General features: G+C 43.1%; 1 protein-coding gene across 5 annotated transcripts in view; it reads left to right on the forward strand.

Moving 5' to 3' along the window:
- The window catches only part of PIK3R2 (phosphoinositide-3-kinase regulatory subunit 2), a 41,055-nt gene that overhangs the window by 2,473 nt on the left and 14,724 nt on the right, over positions 1-23,858 (forward strand). For 2 of the 5 annotated variants that reach the window (XM_081314662.1, XM_081314664.1), the window contains exons 2-10: positions 5,009-5,668; positions 9,934-10,026; positions 11,412-11,474; positions 13,250-13,384; positions 14,063-14,267; positions 15,946-16,031; positions 18,655-18,760; positions 20,612-20,710; positions 22,635-22,815. In XM_081314662.1, the coding sequence (XP_081170788.1) occupies positions 5,335-5,668; positions 9,934-10,026; positions 11,412-11,474; positions 13,250-13,384; positions 14,063-14,267; positions 15,946-16,031; positions 18,655-18,760; positions 20,612-20,710; positions 22,635-22,815 (1,302 nt within the window). In that variant the 5' untranslated portion in view covers positions 5,009-5,334. Of the gene's footprint in view, positions 1-1,431; positions 1,532-5,008; positions 5,669-7,112; positions 7,248-9,933; positions 10,027-11,411; positions 11,475-13,249; positions 13,385-14,062; positions 14,268-15,945; positions 16,032-18,654; positions 18,761-20,611; positions 20,711-22,634; positions 22,816-23,858 lie in introns of those variants that run through there. The other 3 variants (XM_081314663.1, XM_081314666.1, XM_081314665.1) reach the window with 3 other exon arrangements.

Here is a 23,858-nt window from a genome sequence, read left to right on the forward strand (position 1 = left end):
GGGGCAAAACTCAGTTAACTGTCTCAGCAACAGAAACGTTGGGTTCAATTGTGGTCATACGTTGAGGACTATCAGTATTCCATCCCTGGCAAGTTAAAATAAGTGACTCTTAGGACATAGTTGAAGAGGATTGTGAGCAGAAATGAAGCAGCGGGATACTAAATCGGGAAACCTGGTGCCCTTAGATCAGGAGTAGGCAACCTTGGCTCTTTTATAACTCATGGACTTCAACTCCCAGAATTCCTGAGCCAGCATGGCTCAGCTTAGAAACCTCTCCCTTTCCCCTCAGCATGGCTGGCTCAGGAATTCTGGGAGTTGAAGTCCACGAGTCATAAAAGAGCCAAGGTTGCCTACCCTGCCTTAGATCAAGGGTCTTCAAACTTGGCAACTTTAAGACTTGTGAACTTTAACTCCCAGAATTCCTCAGCCAGCCCTGGCTAGCTGAGGAATTCTGGGAGTTGAAGTCCACAAATCTTAAAGTTGCCAAGTTTGAAGACCCCTGCCTTAGATGATTTGGGCTTCAGTTGTCTTCAGTGACAACCAACATGGTCGAGGTGAGAGCGTTTGTGCATTGTAGAAATTGAACCCGGAGGGCTCTGCGTTGCCCAACTGCATATTAGAATGTCTAATGGGAACATAAAATTTGGAATGGCCCCAAGTTTATTTTAGGGAGTGAGGGATGTCAGCTTTCAGTGATTATTCTGCACTAAATTAGAAACTCTGAACAAAGAGCCAATTTCAGATGCAGCCCATACGGACTTAATTAAAGTAGAACTATTAAATATGCTGAGGGAGTGAGGCCCACTTCATGAGCTCTGGAAGGGTCAGAGGAGGATACTGTAAAGCCACAGGAGTTTTTGGATAGTCAGAGATATTTGCAGGAAAAAAACCATGTTCATCCGTAATATCAAAAAATCAGAAGGAATCTGACAGCATCTTTTCAGGCTAACAGACTTGATTATAAGGCTACTGCTAAGCTTGTAAGCCGCCCTGAGTCTTCGGAGAAGGGCGGGATATAAATGGAATTAAAATAAATAAAAAAATAAAAATAAGCCGAAGGCAAATCTGATAAAGTGATCTGCAGCTCACTGAAACCTATGAGTTTTCATTAGATATATTCATCTGAAAAGGTCCCTTTAAGAAGCCTTTTGATTTTGGAATATTCAAATTTAAAGTCCCCTGGAGACATTTGAGATCTACAGCAGGGATGTCCAGCCTTGGCAACTTTTAAGACTTGTGGCTGGCTGGAGAATTCTGGGAGTTGAAGTCCACAAGTCTTAAAGTTGCCATGGTTGGACACCACTTATCTAGAGAAAAGATGTCCTTTTGCTAAGGGAGATGGCAAAAATAAACTATTTCAAAGGGATGGGCAGAGAAAGGGCTTAGTTCAAGAGGCTGCAAGTTGTCCAAGAATCATGGATTTCTCTCCAGGACCAGCAGAACAGGAATGATCAACCAGAGATGATGGATATGAGCAACTGGGATCTTTCCAGGTCTGCTCTCAAGAGAAGGACATAAGAAGCAAGCTCATGTAAGATGTTATTTGCTTTTTTTGTCTCTGTTTTGCAAAATAACTCTTACCTTTTCTGTTCTGCTACCTGTGGTTACCCTCTTAGTATTTGTCTGTTTGGTGGCTTCTGTATATTAAAGAATGCACTCCAAACCCATTACAGCTAGTCCTTGACCTATGACCACAATTGAGCCCAAAATATCCACTGCTAAGTGAGACATTTGTTAATTGAGTGTTGCTTCATTTTGCAACCTTCCTTACCACGGTTGTTAAGTGAATCACTACACTTGTTAAATTAGTAACACACAGTTGTTAAGTGAATCTGGCTTCCCCATTGATTTCACTTGTTAGAAGATTGCAAAAGGTGATTAATCACATGACCCCCAGGATACTACAACAGTCATAAATATGAGTCAGTTGCCAAGCATCTGAATTCTGATCACATGACCATGGGGATGCTGTAACGGTTGTAAGTGTGAAAAACGGTCACAAGTCACTTTTTTGAGTGATGATGTGACTTTGAACAGGCACTAAAAGAACTGTTGTAAGTTGAGGACTACCCGTAATATTGTTAAATAATGATAGAGAAGATAGCAAAGAAAATGTAAAGGCCTAGATATTGCTGGTTCACTTTCTCAGCTCAGCAGACGAGCTGTAAGTATCTAGCCACCATTTTCATGAAAGTTGGTGATAGAGAAGAGGCGCATAGACAGGATCCATCTTTTGATGTTCTGGATTATAAAATTTGTCCCTGAAGGCAAGGTTAAAATAGCTCCTGAATGGGATTCTCACACTCCTACAGTTGCTACTTCCAAGTGGGTGAAATGGACACCTTTGGAAGGACATTTTGCCATTTTAAGAGCCTCTTGAGAGTAGCCATGGGTTTATATTAAATTCTGTGAAACCAAAGATGTGAATCGTCCAGATATTTGGTATTTAACTTTGATTTACATAATTCTCAGCCATGCTGGAGTTTGAAGTAGGAGAGATATCCAGGTGGGCAAAGACTGAATTAGGAACGGGAGGAATTATATTGACTGTAATCAAGTAAATCACCAAGGTGCTGCAGATTAGGAGGCCCTCCAGTTAAAGCAGCATATATTAAGAACATGGGAAGGATCTGCCAAATCAGATTAAAAGGCCTGTTGGGGAGTTTATTTTCTTGGAAGTGGTATGGCGTTAGTTTGTCATGGTTTTCTCTGTATTTCTTTTTTACCTTCTACATTAGCATATACCTGGAATTGTCTACCATCCAAATACTCATCTGCTCCACCATGTTAGATAATGCTGCGATTTTAGACAGTGGCCAAACAGAATAGTCCCTGGGAAGCCCAAACACCCACAAGGAAGAAACACTACTCTTTTATGTAAGAGAGACTCTAAGATACACTGATCTTAGAGCTGGAAGTTTAATTTAACCATCCTCATTATTATTGCCATTGCTGTTTCCTGATCTAACTCAATTTCTTTCCCAGCCCATTCTCTATCCATACAGCAATTTTCTAGGAATAATGCTAGATTGTTGTACTTGGACAGGAGTTAACCTCCCCCCCCCCTCTCTCTCTCTCCACAGAGCCTGTTTAATATAGGCAGTAGCAGAGATTATACGGGTTGGTTTGTGGGAAGGGCTGATGGGAGATAGCGTTCCCCTGGGTTAGAAATTTCTGAGGCACAATAGGGCAGAAGTTCCTCCTGCCGCCTTCTTCAATTTTGTTTGTGCACATGTGTGAGAGAGCATGAGAGAGGGGGGGGGGGTGGAGTGAAAGAGAGATGAATTCCAGGCTTCTGTTCCCAGTACAGTGTGAACTTCTAATGCCCTTCTCTGTGGCTTGCTCCAAGTCTCTCCAACCATTTTTTTAATGTCCTAAATAAATCCATTGTCATACATTTTCTAGCTTACAAGAAATACTGAGAATTGGGAGCAGGAAAATTTGAGATATCCAGCTTAAGAAGGAGAAGGGAGGTAAAACTTGCCTTGCTCATAAATGACAGGCTGGGAACTGAGATCGCTTCACGTTGCAGTTAAGCAATTCTATCCTTGCTTTTAGAGATTCTGGTGAGAACAAAAGTGGTCAGGTCTCTGACCACTACCATGCACATCTGCCTGCTTTTATCCCCAATGTTCTGGACTTGGCGATCTCCTTTGCCACAGTTGTTAAGTGAATCACTGTAGATAAAGTTAGTAACACAGTTGTTAAATGATTCTGACTTCCCCATTGATTTCATATGTCAGAAGGTCGCAAAAGGTGATCATGTGACCCCGTGACAGTGCAACCGTCGTAAATGTGAACCAGTTGCCAGGCGTCTGAATTTTGATCACGAGACCATGGGGATACTGCAACAGCTGTGTGAAAAATGGTCATCAGTCACTTTTTTTCTCTCCTGTTGTAACTCTGAAGGGTCACTAAACCAACTGCTTGCTGTAAGGCAAGGAGTAAACTGTGTTTGGACTTCTCTGTCCTTCCATTTTTGCATAACTGCATTTCTAGGAACTTTCTGTATTTTTATTGGGATGTTCGCCCTCCCATTGCTTCTTTTCTGCTATCTATTTAGTTATCAAAATTTTTATTAGTTTATTGCAATACAAAATACAGAGGAAAGTGAAAATAATGGAAAACTAGGGGGAGAGGGGAAAAGAGAAAGTGGGGTAGAAAGGGAAAAATTAAAAAAGGCATTGACTTCTGACTTTTTTTAGCACAGTAGAAGATAACAACATTACAACTTCTACTTTTTACTTTTATACAGTAATATATAATAGCCATTTCTATAACAACGAACCTATCTAATCAGAGTTTCAATTTTTTTCATCACATGCACAAAATCCAGGAGTGGTTTCCAAATAAAAACAAAATTAGATATATTCTTTCCTTTTATTAAAAAAAATCAATTTAACCATCTCTATTTTTTTCTCACTGTGAAAAATAATATATATTTCTATTTGCACTATTCTATGAGGATAAACTGGAAGGAATGACTTAAATTTAGTGAATTAATTGGAGTTAGGGTAGATTTTTACTAGTCTGATATATGTAATTGAAATAAAGTTTGAATGTAGCTTTCTATTTGTAAAGTGGGTTTGAAAATGTAGTTTGATAATTCCCAAAGCTTGCAAAATATTATTGAAAGTGTATTTAAAAGAATTTATGTTGGAAATTAAAAATGCATTAGAATTTACTAATTTTACAAATAATATTAAAGAAAAGTTTTAAAATAGATGTTTTTTTTAAAAAAAATCCCTTTTAAGGTTAAAGAATCTGAAAGAGTATAGTGAATTTTGCAAATATAAATGATGACGGTCCTTTCTGCTGTGTCAGTCGTGCTTTTCTCTGCTGTTTGCCTTATTCTTAGTGTTTTATCTTGCCCTTGTGCTGAGCTCCATTTCTGCTAGCTGCTTGGGACACCTCGTAAAGTCAAATATAAGTGTTAGTCCTCTTACTCAGGGAACCATGCTGTTGAAGCTGTCTTCAGTGATGGTCTCCCTTCCTCTACTTGTTCCAGAATCCTGTGCACCACAACTTCTTCCACGACGCCTTTGAGATCCTGAGCTGTCGTTTGCCTCTCCTCTCCACCCCACCTCCAAGTGCCGGATTATGCTCGTCACGTTCTGCCTTTGCTTCATCATCTGGTTGAATCGTGGCTTCAAGTTACGGGAACGACGGGGCTGTACTTAGGGCCCAGCCGTTCATGCCAGCGGACCCGGGAGAGCTGTCGTTTCACCTTCATGCAGAGCTCTTGAGAGGGAAGTGGGACAGCCACCCTCAGCCCACCCCTCTTTCCCATTTTTTCCCTCGCCAGTGCATTTGCTTGGCCTTTTCCAGGGGACTATGGGGAGCACGGAAGGCTTCCAGTATCGGGCCCTCTACCCCTACCGTAAGGAACGCAACGAAGACATCGATCTGTTACCTGGGGACACCTTGGTGGTGAGCAAGGGGGCCTTGCAGGCACTGGGCTTTAAGGATGGAGATGAGCAAATGCCAAACCAGATTGGCTGGATTCTGGGGGTCAACGAGCGCACCAAACAAAAGGGGGATTTCCCAGGCACCTATGTGGAGTATGTGGGGCCAGTGAAAATCTCCCTCCCGTCCCATCGTCCCAGGGTCACCAGGCCTCTGCCTGCCACTCCTGGAACAGGAGCATCCCATGCTCCGGAGGAACAGGGTGAGTACTTGCATCAGGGTGCAAAGTGAGAGGGCGGGCTTACAAGAGGGAAGAAGAAAGAGAACCGGTGCAGCTTCAGGTCAGGCTTTTGAAAAATGCTGTCCTAGAAACGTCCAGTACAGGGAAAGTCACCAGCAACAAGTACACACCATTTTCACTGTTCTGCTCCAACCAGTTTCCTGGTTCCTGTTGGCTGGACTTGCCATCTGTCCCCGCAGAGCAGGAACAGCCCTGAGGCTTGAGATGCCCTGCCCAGAATAGGGGGCATCTGCAGAGAGGTGATGCTTGGGTGCACACTTGAAGCCAGCAAGCAGTGTGGTCTCAGGTTATGGGCTTCGGGGTCATGTACAGGAACTACCACCTTAAAGTGCAGGGAGGCGTTTTAGGTTGTCTGAAAAGAAATCATAAGCTAGCCAAGGGAGACCATTTTTCTCATTAGGCTTCCCAGCACTTAGCCAGTCCAGAAGAGGAAGTCCTGCCAGGATCTGTTGTTGTTCCCTTAAATCGTAAACCTATTTATATGTTTTTTTAATGGACTAACCAGGCACTCCAACAGGGAGCTGCAAATGTTAAAAAGAAGGATGGGTTTATTTTTGTAAAAATGCTTATAAATAATGCCAGAAGCAAGGACCTTAGGCACATGAAATTAAAATGGTTGATGGATAGAGGCATCCCAATTTGGCACTTTTCAAAAATGGGAGAGTTGGATTTCCCAGCTGGCTAAGCTGGGATGTGGTCAACCACACAAAAAAATAGGTGGAGTTTGATTGTAACATGGCAGCCACCATCTTGAGTTTTTTGACCTTCTAGTGTGGACTCCCCTATGACTAAGAATTTTAGGACTTATAGTCCACAATAGAATGGAAGATGTCTGCTTAGACAAGGTTGGTCTAAGCCTAACTAAAGAGAAGTTTTCTTTAAACAGCTATCAGGTTTTCTCTCTCAATAAATGTTTTCTTCCTTTCCTATTAAAGGTAGTCCTTGACTTACGAAGGTTCATTTAGTAACCGTTCAAAGTTACAATGGCGCTAAAAACAGTGATTTATGATCATTTTTTATACTTATGATCATTGCACCATTCCCATGGTCATGTGATCAAAATTTAGACACTTGTCAACAGATTCACTTTTTGGTCACAAGACCATGGGGAAGCCAGATTTACTTAACAACCATGTTAACAGCTGCTGCAAGAAAGGTCATAAAATGGGGCAAAACTCAATTAACTGTCTTGCTTAGCAACAGAAATTTTTGGGCTTAATTGTGGTCCTAAGCCACATCTTTGGGAGATAATGACGCCTTCCTGATACCTGTGTGTCTCCTGCTGCTTTTCAGAATGAATGACTCAGCTTGTTTTTTTTTTCACATGTGACTTTACGACTAATATAATCCTTGGTGGGTTATGGACTGAGCGCTCTCTGAACCCCAATCCCTTCCTTGCTGTGATGGCTCTTGTTACTTCTTGGCTGGCCCCAAAAAGTCTGGACAGATTGTGAGAAAATATAATAATCTGGGCACAGTGCTACCAATTGAGGCAAATATTTCCAGGAAGAAGTTTTGTTTCTTCCCCTTAGCAGGGCAGGTGTGAGACTTTTTGGTTTGCAATTGCCAGATTGAAACTAATTTGAAAAACTTTCTACATCCATTTGTGAGTAGTGGGGGGAGGAGGGATGGTTTGAGTGCTCGCTAGGGGAAAAAAAGAAAAGAAAGAATAGCACCAGAAACAAGGAAGTTCTCTTTGCCCATTTCTCTTCCATTTTCCCTTAAAAAAAAATCTTATCAAGGTAGTTGAGAACAGAAACGAAATTCTTTACAGGCAGCCAAAATCAGGTTTCCTTCCCGTTTCCTTTTTATCCGCTAATTTTCATTGAAGAGGCTCAATGCTGAACCATTGGAGGAGGGAAATGGCCAGCTTGGTGTATGCATTTTGCACACACGCAGGCGCGCACACACACATACACACAGAGAGAGAGAGAGAGGCACAGATAAACGTGCGTGCATGCACACACTGTTTCACAAGCAGGAATGTGCTGACTTGACATTCTCTGGCTGAGCCAGAGGATTTGACGCCGTCGGCTGTGGGACTTGGGGGCCAGATCTGGCCTAAGGCCAGCTTGCCGGAAAACAGTCTGAGAGCGTTTCTGGCATTTTTTGAACCGGGTGACTGACGGTGCTTTAGAAGAGGTAGGAATAGGTTTAAAACCTCTTTTCCTTACAGAGTGCAAAGCAGAGCCCAAGGCAGCTGCAGAGGACACTCCTGGCCAGGAGGAATTGGCATCTGTTTTACAAGTGAAGCCAACTGATTGCCAGATGCCCAGTAGAGTCTGGAAGAACCAGACCTTATTTAAATAAAATCAGGAGAGTTGGCAGGGCATTGCGGAAGCTCCCTGCCACTTTCGTGGTTCTCGGAGATTATAAATGTATAAATATAAAGATTAAAATTCTGGCCCTTAGCATCTGAACAGGTTCCACCTTTATGATCATCCAGTCTTTTTTGTTCTTGTTGTTTACATTGAGTGCATTAAAAATGTGTCTAGCCTTTTGACTCCTTAGAGCCCCTTCAGTTATGCCATTGATAATCTTTGCAACAATCGTTCAAAACATGCCAGTATTATTATCCCAAATTGCAGTTGTAAGGATCCTAATCCCTAAATCACTGATTGGCTATGTTTACACAACATACTTCACCCTAAATTTGAGATAGCAATGTCCCACACTTGCACTAGTCACATACTGCCCTCATATAAACCTGTTTTGCTTACTGTGATGACCTGATCGCACAACACATTGAGACAATCAGTGGATGTCCCATATCATGCTGAATCACAAATTACGCACATCATTTGAACCTAATGTCCTGAGTTGTAGGAACTCAGCCTTGGTTCTGGGTTATATAGTTCATTCCTTTCATTGTGGTTCTGCATTAATAATAGGTCACAGTAGCTGTGTTAATGATAGGTTATTACTGGACATTTTTACTTATCAAATTTATACAGGAAGTCCTTTTCTTACAAGTGTAATTAAACCTGCAATTTCATTCATAAGCCGTGACGGGTCATAAAACGAGTTTCCATGTGACCACACCTGATTGTACACCCTTTTTTTTGCAAAAGTTGTAAAGAAGATGCTATGGTCATTAAGCAAATGCCACAGTCATTAAGCAAATCCATTGTTCCATTGTGTGGCTTTTTTTGCCATAAACATTGCTCCCTCAAATTTAGGATGAAGTATGTTGTGTAAACATAGCTAAAGTGCTGATTTTGGCAAAAAACATTATAAATTGCAATCACATGGCTACGGGACAGAGCCATAAATGTGGGCCAATTGCCAAGCATGCCTAATGCAGGCGTGTAACTGTGAGGGGTGTGGATGTTGGAACTTCAAATCCAGGTTAGATTTTTTTAAATAGCTTTTTTTGAGGTATGCTGTAACTTCAGAAGGTTGCTAAAGCAACTAGTCGTGAGTCAAGGACTAGTGGTATAGCCACCCTTGTCATCAATGGTTAATAACAAGTATAAAACAATAGAAACAATTAAACATATTAAACATATTGTTTCATTAAACAATTAAACATGTCCATGTTTCTCTTTTAAAAATACTTGACACTGCTCATATAATGTATAAGATACAACCAATGACATAGTGAAAAATGTACCAAAATTGTACTTTAATATGCAGTTAGCAAATACAATTTCTTATCAGGTACAGACCATTCCCCCAAAATATAATTCTCATAAATACCTTGCTTACTAAAAATCAAGGAAAAACTGGGGGGGGGGGCGGGATTTGGAAGAGAGTTCTATGTTGTTTTCAAAGTATTATTATTTATTTAATTAAATTTTGGTGCTGCCCAAGTTGAGAATAACTCTGACCTCTCAATGTCACTACTGTAATAGCTTCTCCATTTTTATCAGAATTCTGGATTTAGGAATTTTGGTAAGCCCAGCAACTCAAGGCAACCGGTCTAGAAATTGTCACTTAATCACAAGGATTGTGGCTTCCTGTTATTGCGCCCTAATTTTGAGCCCAGAGCAATTGCTTAGGGCATTATAGAGCCCCCAATCCCTTCTCTGTACCATGAAAAAAATCCATGGTTTTTTTCCTTCTATTTCCAGAGTTGCCTTGGAGAGTGTGATGGATAATTTATTTAAAAAATATTAAAAATTTAATAAATATGTTTTTAAAATTCTTCCATTTTGAAATCTGCTTTTCTCTTTCCCCGACTACCTCAGGCCTTTTGCTGACATGTCTTTCTGCCCATATTTTAGGGGTGACACTTCCAGAACTTTCTGAGCAGTTTGCCCCACCCGAGGTCGCCCCACCTCTGCTGTGTAGGCTGGTGGATGTGATTGAGAAGAAAGGTGAGCCAAGGGAGACAGCAGAATGGTGTGAAATTTGGGGCCAGGGGCAGCATCTGCAAGCTATACAGGGAATACTGGTGTATGGGGGGGGTACCTCTTGAAGCTTCCCTGCTGATATTAAGACAGTCTGGATGGGAGACCACGTGGTGCTTTATATGGGAACTGAGTTACATGATGAAGAATAAGGAATCAGTGTTACCTAGTGGTTTGGACTGTATCAGGGAGACTTAGAGTTTTGTCCATTTTCAACCACAGGAGCTCATGGGGTAGGTTTAAGCCACCCTCTCAATCCACAGGGTTGTTGTAGAAAAAATGAGGAAGGGAGCAGAGCCCTATTGATGCTCACTTGAATTCCTGAGCAAAAAAACAATATAAATGTAATAAGTAAAAGCAAGCAAATAAATAGCTTGTTCATATTTAATGGAGTATATATAGTTCTAGTGTAGCCATTTAAAAAAAACTATTAAACTTGTATTATTAGTCCCTTGTTTTCTAGGTAGGAAAGACTTAATAGAAGGGAGGAATCGTACTCTAGAGCTGGTGGCTCGGAGACTGTCTGGCTCAGGAGTTCAAAAGAGGCTTGTGGCCAAAATTGGCAAACAGATGATGGCTTTTGTTCAATGCACAGCCCATCTTTTCAAAAGCCTGGTTAAGATTTAGCGTGTTGGGTGCACAGACAAATCAGCGGAAGTGGAGTTGAACAGTGGAATATATTGGCAGGGACCTTCCTGTGGTTAATTCTCTTAAGAGGGAGGGTGCATGGAAAAGCTGTCTTCTCTCCCTTTTGGAAGGATTGATCCCCTGGGATGCTGGCACTACCGATATTTCCGCTCTGTGGCCATAGTAGGTAGAGCTCCATGAGTCAATCTGAGGTAACAATTGGAGTAGCAGGCGAGGACTGGGGAGACCAGATTCATAATTTGAGCTGTGGAAGCTCATTGGGTGACATTGTCCCAATCAGTCCCCTTCAGCCTACCTTACAGCAGGGGTCTTCAAACTTGGCCCTTTTATGACTTGTGGACTTCAACTCCCAGAATTCCTCAGCCAGGCACACCGGCTGAGAAACTCTGGGAGTTGAAGTCCACAAGTCATAAAAGGGCCAAGTTTGAAGACCCCTGCCTTACAGGGTTGTTGGTGTAGGAATGAAATGAGTGTCCTGAGCAATTTTAAGGAAACGATGGGACAACAAAGTATAAATATGAAGATGTGCAGCTGGGCGAACAGAAAAAGAAAACCGTTCTTTTTTCTAAGCATTGTCCCTCCTTCACTTTCCCCCCCCCTGCCCACAAAGTGCAGCGTCCCTAGCTCCCTGCCTCCCCAGGAAGAAAAAAACAAAACACCTCCTTTGTGAAGCTAATCCAATCTGCTGTGTATTGCTTTCACAGGGTTAGACAGCAAGATGCTCTACAGAACATCTGGCTCCGAACTAAGGCAAGCATTGAGAACCGGTAAGAACCAGTTCTGCGGGGAGCAAGCAAGGCTGATCAGATGGAAGAGATTAGAGGCTGCAGCAGCAGCAGCGCCTGCATTCAGAGTTTCTCAGCAGCAGACCCAGGCAGGGAGGGCAGAAGCAAAAGGGTGAGCAGGTAGAGAGGGGCAGAAGTGCTTCTTTCCTGTGATTCGAGAGCCCCTTTAGTTAACTCGCTCCAAATTCAAAAGCGGAGGGAAGCCGGATGGTTATACCACCCATCTGCAGTGTTCTGAATATTTTTCTGTGGGTTTGTGTGGCCTTGTGTTCTGCAGGCAGAAGATCTTAGGACATTGCCAAGTTGGCCACCTCACCCTAAATGGACTATTTTGACTGGCAGAAGGCCACTCTTGTTCAAGATCTTATTCCTCTCAGATTTTCTGTATGCATAGGAAGAGAAAATAAATTGGGAAACACCGAACACATTTAAATTTGGGAAGCATGTTATGGGCCCTCTTGCAAAATGGATGCCACGGAGGTGGGGGTAGGTGGGTGGGTGTCTGTGTCATGCATTCACAACATGGCTGCCATGATAAAGATAAAGTCACCAAACCACCACTTACCAGAAGAAAAACAGATAAGCTTGCTTTTTGTCACCATCCCTAAAATCCTCCCAAGTTCCTGGCCATCCCAGTTCAGCTTTGTCAGGAAATGCTGACGTTCCCACCCCCATTTTTATTTTCTAAACTCACATTGAGTTTTGTTGTTGTTGTTTGTTTGTTTGTTTTTTTAAAAACTAGCTGATATTTGATGGTGCTTTGTTCTTGGATTCCTTCTGAAAGTCAACTTTTGCTTAGATTGGCCACCAGGTGCGTGGATGCCAAAACCACCAGCAGCCACGCTGGTGCGTCTGTGAACATTCAGCTGCCGTGTTTTGAATTCCTTCCGATCACTTTAGCCCATGCATCTGGGAAATGCTTGTGTTAAAAAACTTTTAAGGAAATTTGAGGGTCAGAAGGCCTAGTCAGTGTGGTAACAAGGTCTATGAGCGGTGTCTGCTATTGGTAGGGTGCAAGGCTGGATGATATAATGAACCAACAGTAGTCCACCATGCCATATTTAAGACCTTAGAGCAGGTCTCTTCAAACTTGGCAACTTTAAGACTTGTGGAGTTCAACTCCCAGAATTCCTCAGCCAGCCAGGAGTTGAACTCCACAAGTCTTAAAGTTGCCAAGTTTGAAGACCCCTACCTTAGAGTTAAGGGCTCAGTGGGATAGGACGTTAAGTGGCTCAGTGGGATAGGACGCTGAGCTTGTCAATCAGAAGGTCGGCAGTTTGGCGGGTCGAATCCCGAGTGCCGCGTAACAGAGTGAGCGCCTGTTACTCGTCCTAGCAGTTCGAAAGCACGTAAAAATGCAAGTAGAAAAATAGGGACCACTACGGTGGGAAGGTAACAGCATTCCGTGCGCCTTTGGCATCTAGTCATGCCGGCCACATGACCACGGAGACGTCCTCGGACAAGCACTGGCTCTTCGGCTTTGAAACGGAGATGAGCACCGGCCCCTGGAGTTGGAAACGACTAGCACGCATGTGCGGGGGAACCTTTACCTTTACCTTACCTTAGAGTCAGGATGCCAAAAACTGATGGCAGAGCCATTGCTTGAGTTCTGCGTACATTTCCCATGGTTAAAATTGTCAGGAGAATCAGTGCTGTAAGCTGGGAGATGGAAACCCAGCCAGAATGAACCAGGGTCAGCTTCTGAGTTGCTTCCAGGAAGAAATCCCTTTTCTCTCTCACTGTTTCTGTCCCTGCAGACTGGGCTGTGACTGGCGATTTGGAGGTCTTAGATGTGCATTCCCTGGGCGACGCTCTCAAGAGCTACCTGCAAGATCTGCCAACCCCTGTGGTACCCCCTTGTGTGCAGGGTGAAATCTTACGAGTGCTCCAAGGTGAGAAGAGGTTTTTTTAGGGAAAGGAAGGAGATTAGGGAGGAGAGAGGCACAAACCGCTTGCAAGCTGGGACAAAGACCAGGAAGTATGGGACTGGCAGAACAGAGCCTTTTTTAAAAAAAATAAAAATAAACAATAAACACTGACTTAAATCCTTTTTGCCCGCATTGTACCAGCACAGCTTATGTAAAATCGGTAAGAAAGATATCCGTCCTGGCATGTAAGCTTACAGTGCAAAATACACAACATAGACAAGAAATGGCTGAGAAGAAAAGACACAATCAGCCAATCAATCCAGGCATCAGCTCTTAAAAGTTCCCTAATAAAAACATCTCAGAGGCGGGAGAAGCCAAAGAGCTGATCAGTCAGCAGGATTGACATCATATCCTGCTTCTCTGTCTTTGCTTCAGCCTTTGTTTTCTCAAAACACCCCACAGTAATTTGCCCTGTAATTTCTGGATTCCCTCAAGATCTTATTCTTATTCCATGGTTTCTTCTCCCAGGATTGAATTTGAACGCTTGGTGAGGTTCTAGGTATGTAAGGAGTGCCTGTTTCCTCGGTCTTCCTAGCAGACATAGACATGTTTCTGTATGCCCGGCCTTTTGGTGCAAAGATGCACAGATTCTCAAGCCTCGCTCTCTTTTTCTTTCGGAAACCGACTCCTGTTCCTCTGTAGATGTTACCCAAACAGAGCTTTGTCAAAAGCAGCTGCTTTCGGTGTTGGAGTCTCCAGCCATGCCTCTGCCACACCTTCTCACTTTCCAGTTCCTGCTCCGGCACTTTTCCAAGGTGGCTGAACAAGCTGAAAGCAACGGATTGTTGCCTCGGACCCTGAGTGAGATCTTTGGGGTTCTGCTCCTTCGGCTCCCTGCAGCTGCCAGGTGGGTGGCCCCTGTAAGGAATTGTTGTGCAGAGGTCTCCTTGTGCTACCAAGGAGATGCACAGACCAGGAAGGGTACTGAGAGCAGTAAGAGTCACACAGTAACCACAAGAATACACTGAGTTGTGAAAACAGAAAGTATTTTACTGTTGAGGTGGTGTAAAAACAAAAATGCACGGTCAAAAATAAACAGTCCAGGTCATACACAATATTAACAGTCCAAGGAGTATTCCAAATTCAAAGTCGTCTTACCGGTCCAGAGGACAATACACAGTTGTTCAGGTTTATCACAGTAGTAAACCAACAGTACAGCAAAACAGCAATAGTAGAGAGAGCAGTGAATTCAGAGAGAGAAAGAAGCTACGTTCCTAGCTCCCTCTTATGGCCATGAGAACACTTACACACCCATTGGCCAATTAACATCTTAAAGTCACAACATCACAGTTTATATATTTTCAACCCAACTATGTAGGCTATCACCATATGCCTAACAGCCCCAAATCCCCCTCTGCCTTGGGGGCAAGGATTCTCCCTTTTATCAGCATTCCTGAAAATACAACAGGGGGCTGGAAGTACTTTTGGAAGGCCGCAGGGCAAGAGGTGGCCAATCCTTGTTTAAAATAGAACTAAAGTGTATTTAATTTTTGTAATTTTAATGCTTCCTGTATTTATAGTTCTTTTATAGTTCTATTTCTTCTTTTTTTGCATTGTAAGAGTCACTTTGGATAGCAAGGTGAATGGCATACAAATTTAATAAAAACAAAGAGAGGATGGAATGGGGTGGTCTTTTTTAGAGGAGAGAAGAGAACAAAGACCTCTACAACAGTGGAACAGGTGGGCCTACGGAGGTTGTGGATTCTCCATCTCTGGAAGCTTGTAAGAAGATGCTGGGCTGCCATGGTTATCCACATTGTTTAGTTCAGGGCTCTTCAAACTTGGCCCTTTTGTGACTTGTAGACTTCAACTCCCAGAATTCCTCAGCCAGTGTGCCTGGCTGAGGAATTCTGGGAGTTGAAGTCTACGAGTCATAAAAGGGCCAAGTTTGAAGACCCCTGGTTTAGTTGGTTTGGAGCACATTGCCAAGGGTAGGATTAGATGGTCCTTGTTGTCCCAATTCTATGCTGAGGATGTCATGTTTAATCCATGGCTTTGGATTCTGAGCGGTCCTTGGTGTTCTCTGAGTGTAGCTGTTTTTTTGTTTTTTTTGCAGACATTTCATTATCCAATAAGTGCTGATGATGTTACCTAGTTTGGGTAATGGAAGGTCTGCCAGAAAACAGCCCTTAGAGAGCGCCCAGGACTCTTCACTTCAAACCCTGAGCAGCAAATATTCTTCTTTATTTGATTTAGATTCTGTTTGGATTTCCAGTCAGAAATCAGGTTTTGCATGGGGTCAGATGGATGGCAGTTTCTGGCATGAAAGGCACTGATGATGTTACTTAGTCTGGTAATAAAAAGCCTGCAAGAAAACAACCAAGCTCAGAGAGCACCAAGGACCCTTCATTTCAACCCTCAGCTTACCAAATATTCTCTGTCAATGAAAGAGGAAAGCCTTTATGCTCAGAAATTATTTTCCCAGAGTGAGGAACTCAGGGTCTGAATTCCTTTCAATAGCCGAGGTGCTAAGCTGCTATCCCCATGTACCTCCGATGCATAACATTGTCCTTTTCCTACCGCAGCTCTGAGACAACACCTGACTTTCCAACCCTCTTCCTGGAGACCCTTCTGCAGACCAAGGACACTGAGCCAGATCTTCCCCCTCCAGGTAGGAAACCCTTGTGTCTTTGTGTATGATGCAGGAGAAGATTGTGAGGATGGGATGCTTGGCCAAGGAGGCAAGTGGATGTAGTTGGAACATGGCAGCAGCCTTCCCTAGCGATTCCTCCAGATGTACTGAACTAGTTGGCTAGGAAGTTGAAGATCAACACATCTGGAGAGCAACAGGTTGAGGAAGGCTAGAAAGAGTGTAAGTGTACGCCAAAGCTGAATGGCCAGGTCCCTAGTTCATTAAACCCCTCCAGGGTGGGATGACTCTTCTGCCTATAATTGAGAGGAATGGGAGGACTTTCTTGATGAGACACTGATAAGGATGTGCAGAGTACCTCTTGAGCTAACGAGATTGCACAGAAAAAGAGGATACTGAGAGTAGTCAAGTTTACGCAGCAACCACACAGATACACTGAGGTGTGTAAAAGTTTTACTTATTTTCTTCATAAATGCCAAGTGAGCTAACATATCTCCACCTTTCAGAAGACGAGCCCTAAACAGTTTACGTGTAAGGTGTATATGTGCAACCACACTATCACGAACATAAATTCGTCTCAAAGTGTCCCAACACCTAGCAGTAGACTCCTCACCACGAATATGGACAAGCTGCTGGTCATTCAGTGTTAGTCCAATTATGCAAAGAGCTCTTTCGTTATCTTGGTTAAATTTAGCTATCTTCTTTGCATCCTCCTCATCTGCTGGATCCCAAGCAGTCACGTTCGGTGGATCATCAACTACAGCCAATAGTCCTTCCTTGCGCAGGAGCAGGCAACATTTCGTGGACCAGGAAACGTAGTTTGTTCCATCTAACCGGGTTATCCAGGAGATACTTGTTTACTGTTCTTGTGCCATTTTCAGTTGAACAGATAACACAAACTCAGCTGTCTTAATATGGTACTGCGTACACTGGCTCTCAGTATGTCACTGGGCTCATAACCAATGATAAGGATGTGCAGAGTACCTCTTGAGCTAACAAGAGCTTGCACAGAAAAAGAGGATACTGAGAGCAGTCAAGTTTACGCAGCAGCTGAAACTGAAACCTTTAAATGTTTTAAAGGAAGATAAGATAGTACAGACTTGGTTTCAGTTTATACAATTACAAGCTAGATGGATGGAAGACCAGAAAATTGGTATAGTAAAAGCTGATGAAAATTTGATAAAGCAAATTAGAGATCAAAGTCAATCGCATATAAAAAGGTTATATAATGCTCTTATAGAGATTGATTCAGAATTGGAGTTAGTTAAAGATTGCATGATAAAATGGGCTCAGAATATTCAAGAGCCCATAATGATGGATACTTGGGAAAAAAATTGGGTTACAAATGTAAAATGTACACAAGCACAAAACCTAAGAGAGAATTTTTACAAGATGTTTTATAGATGGCATTTAGATCCTAAAAAGTGAGCATGTATGTATCCAAATCAACCACCTAAGTGTTGGAGATGTGGTAGTGAAGAGGCAACTTATTATCACATATGGTGGACATGTAAAAATGTTAAAGCCTTTTGGATAAAAATATGGTGGATTTTTCAGAAAGTCTTTAAGGAAAAAATAAGATTTACTCCGCAGCTATTCTTATTGGGGATTATTTCGGATTGTACTGTTATAGAAACTAAATTAATGTTACACTTAATAACGGCAGCCAGACTGTTTGTGGCGCAACATTGGAAGAAAGAAGATTTACCTAGAATAGAACAATGGATACTTAAAGTAATGGACGTAGCTGAAATGGCAAAAGTTTCAGCATATTTGAAAGAACAGTCACAAGAAAAATATATTTTGGAATGGAAAAGACGGACTGATTATATTCAGAACAAATATGGGACTAAAAAGTTTCAAATAGCATATGAATAATTTTTACAATTATAGAAGTGTTATAATTAGTTTTGTTATAAGGGAGTTAAAGGGTGGAAGGTTTGTTAACGTAATAGATATTTAGCATATGTTTGCATAAGATTGCTATAGGTAATACCCTGTATTCTGCTTTGGGAAGTCCGGGGGGGGGGAGGGAAGGGGGGAGGGTTGATGGGGAGGGGGGTTTTATTATTAAAAATTTTGTAAAACTTTTCAATTAAAAAAAAAGTTTACGCAGCAACCACACAGATACACTGAGGTGTGTAAAAGTTTTACTTGTGGAATAATACAATAGCACAGTCCAAGAGAAAATCAGTCCAGGTCATACACGAGTAAAAGAGATGATAGCAAATAACAATAGTCCAAGGATTATCCAATACAGAGTCTTCTTACCAGTCCGTAAGTCAACACACAGTTCTTCAGGTTCAGCAAACAGTAGCAAACCCACAAACCACAAAAATCAGCAAGTAACAGCAAACGTAACAGAGAGAATAACACAGAGAGAAAGAAGCTATGTCTCTAGCTCCCTCTTATGGCCGTTGGAAAAATAGCGTTGGCCAATCACACATTTAAAGTGATACAATACAGTTTCTATTACAATACAATCATAGTTTATATATATTGCCAACCCAACCAGTTAGGCCATAGTCATCTATCTAACAGACACCATTGGGTCTCCATGCTCCTTTTCAAAGAGCATGGTGGTCCTCCAGCACAGGGTTGAAGGGTGCCTCCCTTTCAGCCAACCTGGTCTTCTCTTTTCCAGCTCTGCCTCCGAAGCCACCCAAAGCGAAACCTGCAGCAGCCTCTCTAGCCAACGGGAATGGCACAACCCTGCAGGATGCAGAGTGGTACTGGGGAGACATCTCCAGGTAAAGGGGGACCCAAGTCAGCTAGAATCGAGCATGGGGAGTAGGTGGGAGGAACAGTTGGCTCAGAATGGGACTCTCTGGAAGTGCAACAGAAGAGTTTGCTGAGACTTTCCTCGATCTGTTGATAAACTATTCAGTAGTTAATTCAATTATAAATGAACTACCATGTTTCCCCGAAAATAAGACGAGGTCTTATTTTAATTTTTGCTCCTAAAGACGCATTAGGACTTATTTTCCAGGTAGGTCTTATTTTCAGGGAAATATGGCACTAAATGCATCTGGCTGACAATCTTTAACTGGGGCTTATTTGGGGGGTGGGGCTTATTTTCGGAGAAACACATGTAGGTCTTGCCAGTCTTTCTTCTGTCAAAAATGACACCTCCGAGTTATTTTTAGGAAACTGTTTAAAAGAAGAAATTTAGAACATAGAATAATAGAGTTGGAAGAGACCTCGGGGGTCTTCTAGTCCAACCCCCTGCTCAAGCAGGAGACCCTATACCAGTGATGGTGAACCTTTTAGAGACCCGAGTGCCCAAACTGCAACCCAAAACCCGCTTACGTATTGCCGGATGGGCGTGGCCCATTGGGTGGGCGTGGCCGCGGTGGTAACGGCAGAGTGGGTGGGACTAAAAAGTTCAACCAATCAATTCCAACTTTGCGAGATCTTTTTTTTTCTGCGAGAAGTTTAAATTGATTGATTGATTGAACCTTCTTTTTTTTTTGCACACGGTGGCAGAGGCCTAAAGGGAAAAGGTTTTATAAAACCCAGCTGAAGGCCTAGGACTGGGATGACGGCGCGCGTGCCTACAGAGAGGGCTCTGCGTGCCACCTGTAGCACGCGTGCCATAGGTTCGCCACCACGGCCCTATACCATTTCAGACAAATGTTTGTCTGAACCATTTGGATCCTTGCAGAAAGTAACACCACCTTGTGGATTTTGAGAGTCAGGTGCTCCTTGGCAATTAAGGTGCCTGGTATTCTTTGTCCCACTTGCCATTTCCTTGGGACTGAGGAAGAATTGAGTAGAGAAGATCTCGCTCCTGGAAAGCCAGGGCTGGAAGTAGCATTTGAAGAACAATATTGCAGAACGTGGCTCCATACAAAGCTTGTTGCACCAGTCCCTGTCTCTCCACCCAACTTACCTTGTGGGGCTGTTGTGAGGATAAAATAAAATCAGAGGGGATTGGCTCTTAGGAGAATATTGGGAAGATGAATATCAAACAGCAACTAAATGGCGGTTCCAGGTGGTTTGGGGTGTGTGTGTGTGTATGTGCAGTGCAAACACACACAAACACAATCATTTGAGGCTTATTCTGTGAATTCCTTCTGAGACATGATGCCGCCATATTCTTTTCTTGTGCAAAGAGGGAATTTGAACTTTCCTTCCCTTTCTCCCAAGACTTACCTACAATTCTTGGTGCCTTCAAAACAAGCCATGTTATTTTCCATTTCTCCTGGCTTATGGCTAGCCATTCACACCCATTCCCTTCCCCTCTGTTCTCACATAGAGAGTATCAGGGAACTAAATAGAGCAGACAGAGTAGAGAGAATGCAAGAAGACCGGTGTTTCTTTCTTTCTTTTTCTTTTTTTCCTTTTCTCTCTGTCTCTCTTTCTTTCTTTCTTTCTTTCTTTACTTTTCTTTCAGTTGGTCTGCCTTTGTATTGTATAAACAAACACACGTTACAAATAGATGCGGCCACCCATGTTCAGCAAATTACTCTGGTTGAGAGAATAGCTTTCCAGAGGAGGCCTGGCGCTTACAGGGGCTCCTCCCACCATGCTTGTATACGCTTGTGTGTATGGAGGCTGTAAATATTGAAACCATCTGAATCTTCCTGCCTCTTTTTCAGAGAGGAAGTGAATGAAAAGCTCCGAGACACTCCTGACGGTACCTTCCTGGTGAGGGACGCTTCTAGCAAGATCCAGGGTGAATATACACTGACTCTCCGGTGAGCCCCAGTTTAACTTGGTTGGAGGGCTGGTGTGGATGGAATATGCACCTGGAAGAGCAGTGTGGGGGGGACAGGGGCGGGAGGGGGGGAACCGGGACACAGAGCTTTCCCAGATAAATCCTGGCTTAAGAAATTGCATAGTTCCAAACTAGAAGGAAGAAAACAGGGGGAAGAGGTTTAGGGTAGCCACACCCTAGAATCTCTCAAAATATATCTAGTGCAGGGGTGTCAAACTGCCGGCCCGTGGGCCGGACGCGTCACCAGTAAACCGCGCCCACCCCATTGCCGGCAATGGGGGGAAAGCTCCGATATGTCGCGTGATGTCACGTGACGCCGCGAGTTTGACATGTCTGATCTAGCAGGTTAGAAAGTGATAGCTTTAGTTTGGCAAGATTCTGTCCATTGGGTGTAAGCAATAGAGGATCTGAGGGACGCGGTGGCTCAGTGGGTTAGGACACTGAGCTTGTCGATCAGATGGTCGGCAGTTTGGCGGGTCGAATCCCGAGTGCCGCGTAGCAGAGTGAGCGCCTGTTACTCGTCCCAGCTTCTGCCAACCTAGCAGTTCGAAAGCACGTAAAAATGCAAGTAGAAAAATAGGGACCACTACGGTGGGAAGGTAACAGCGTTCTGTGCGCCTTTGGCGTCTAGTCATGCCGGCCACATGACCACGGAGGCATCCTCGGACAAGCGCTGGCTCTTCGGCTTTAAAACAGAGATGAGCACCGGCCCCTAGAGTTGGAAATGACTAGCACGCATGTGCGGGGGAACCTTTACCTTTACCTTAAAGTTCTAGGTGGTTAATATATTTTTAATTAATGTTCATTAGTTTGCAGCAAAGTTCAAACACAAGGAGTTGGCTAGCTTGTGTGAATCACCTCTGCAAACATATTGGATCTAATCAAACTGGGGTATAGGTTGATCTCTGTGGGTGCAAGGTTTGGAGTGAGCCTTCCAACTTCTGAGAAAGGGACTTGTGGTCAAACAAGCCTCTTGAAAGAAGAAGTGTAGATAAGGTTTTCTCCACAGTTGTTTTTGTTGGGTATTGTTACAGATTTTACTGTTATAGAAATTAAATTGATGTTGAATTTAATTACGGCGGCGAGACTTTTAGTAGCACAATATTGGAAGAAGGAGGAATTGCCGACTATAGAAGAATGGACTCTGAAAGTTTCTAACTTGGCGGAAATGGCAAAGATTTCTGCATATTTGAAAGAACAATCGCAACAGAGATATATTGTGGAATGGAGAAGGTGGATTGAATATATTCAGAATAAATATGGGACTAAAAAGTTTCATTTAGTATTTGAATAGTTAGTGGATTTTTATGATGTATTATTAGTTATTATTTTCTTAATATTATGATTATGGAGAGTCAAAGTGGGAAAAAATAATGTTTTATTTTTGTTGTTAGCATATTCTAGCTTATGTTTGCATTGTTATACCCTGTATTCAGCTCTGGGAAGTCCGGGAGGGGGGAGGGGAGGGGAGGGTGGGAGAGAGGGGAGGGGGAGGAGGGAGTTTTTTCCTTGTATGTGAAAATGTATTTTAAAACTTTTAAATAAAAAAAATGCAAGTAGAAAAATAGGGACCACTACAGTGGGAAGGTAACAGCGTTCCGTGCGCCTTTGACGTCTAGTCATGCCGGCCACATGACCACATGACCACGGAGACGTCCTCGGACAAGCGCTGGCTTGGAAATGGAGATGAGCACCGGCCCCTAGAGTTGGAAACGACTAGCACGCATGTGCGGGGGAACCTTTACCTTTACCTTAATAGAGGATTGGACCGCCTCTCACTGTCTCTTCTCTGGGTTTGGGCTTTAGAGAGGATGAGGGCCCAGACACGAGACGAGTCAGATGGGCGGCGTCTCGCTTCCAAGCTTTGTTGGGCCAAATGGCAGGTCCTCTCTCTCTCTTGACAGGAAAGGGGGAAACAACAAACTGATCAAGATTTTCCACCGGGAAGGCAAATATGGCTTCTCAGAGCCGCTGACCTTTGGCTCTGTGGTGGAACTCATCAACCACTACCGGCACGAGTCCCTGGCCCAGTACAATGCCAAGCTGGACACTCGGTTACTGTACCCAATCTCCAAGTACCAGCAGGTGAGATGCGGTTGTTACTCACTGTGCACCAACAGAGCGGGCCTCCGTCAGAAACAGGATGCCAAATGACCTGAGCACTTCCTGAATGGAAGGAACTCAACTGATCTGAAGTGGGTAGAGATGTTGCTTATGATTGCTGAGTGAAATGTCTTCCTCAAGAAGCAGTCTGATGCTGGATATTAAGAACTCACGTGGAAGATAACTACCTCCATCTTCTGTTTGTTGTGCAGCCCATTGGAGCATACAGCTGGCCTATGGTCCAAACAGGACTCAGGGCTGGATTTACGATCCAAAGATTAGGCAAATTCATAGGGGAATTTTCCTATCAACAAGCTGAGGTCGCTGAGCAAAGCCTCCATATCCAGCAGCAGTCTGTCTTTGTAAACTAATTGTGCAGAAGAAGCAACGTGAAGGGAAAAGAATTGCTTCCTAGATTTATGTGCTTCCCTGTGCTCTTTTTTTACCGCCCTCACTGCCTTCTCTTTGGAAAGAGAATGCTGAGCTAGGTACCTCAACTGCTAGAGCTGTTAAATTTAAAAAATGGATTTAGACTAAGTAATATATCAGAAAATGACATTTGGCAGCAATTAACCATGGCAATCTTAGATGCTTGCTGTCCCGGCAACCTGGAGGTATAATGTGTAACTATTTCCATTATCCCTACATTTGGAAGGCAGCAGACTTGAAAAGGCTTTTCTTGGGTGACCAGACATTAATCTTCAATTAATCAATGAAGGAATTGGTCTGCTGGCCTCACTAATTTATCCAAAAGAACATGGAAAGGGAGGAATATGCAAGCAATTCACTGTTGGAACAAAGAAGGGAAAAGTGGCTTTCTCCGAACTAAAGAGGAGCCAAGAATGTTAAAACCCAGGAAGGTTAAATTACAGAAAGTTGCCAACTCTGCTTTTCCCAGAGCAGTTAAGCTAACTGTTTTAAGGAGGGTTTCTTTCTTTAAAGAGAAACTTGGCAAACTATTTTGCAGTGTCTTGCTTTCGGAGAGGATGCTCCCTATGAACCTCTCTCATATCATTTCAGGGATG

Source organism: Vipera berus (genome assembly GCF_964194415.1).
Source record: "Vipera berus genome assembly, chromosome: 1".
NCBI classification, from domain to species: domain Eukaryota; kingdom Metazoa; phylum Chordata; class Lepidosauria; order Squamata; family Viperidae; genus Vipera; species Vipera berus.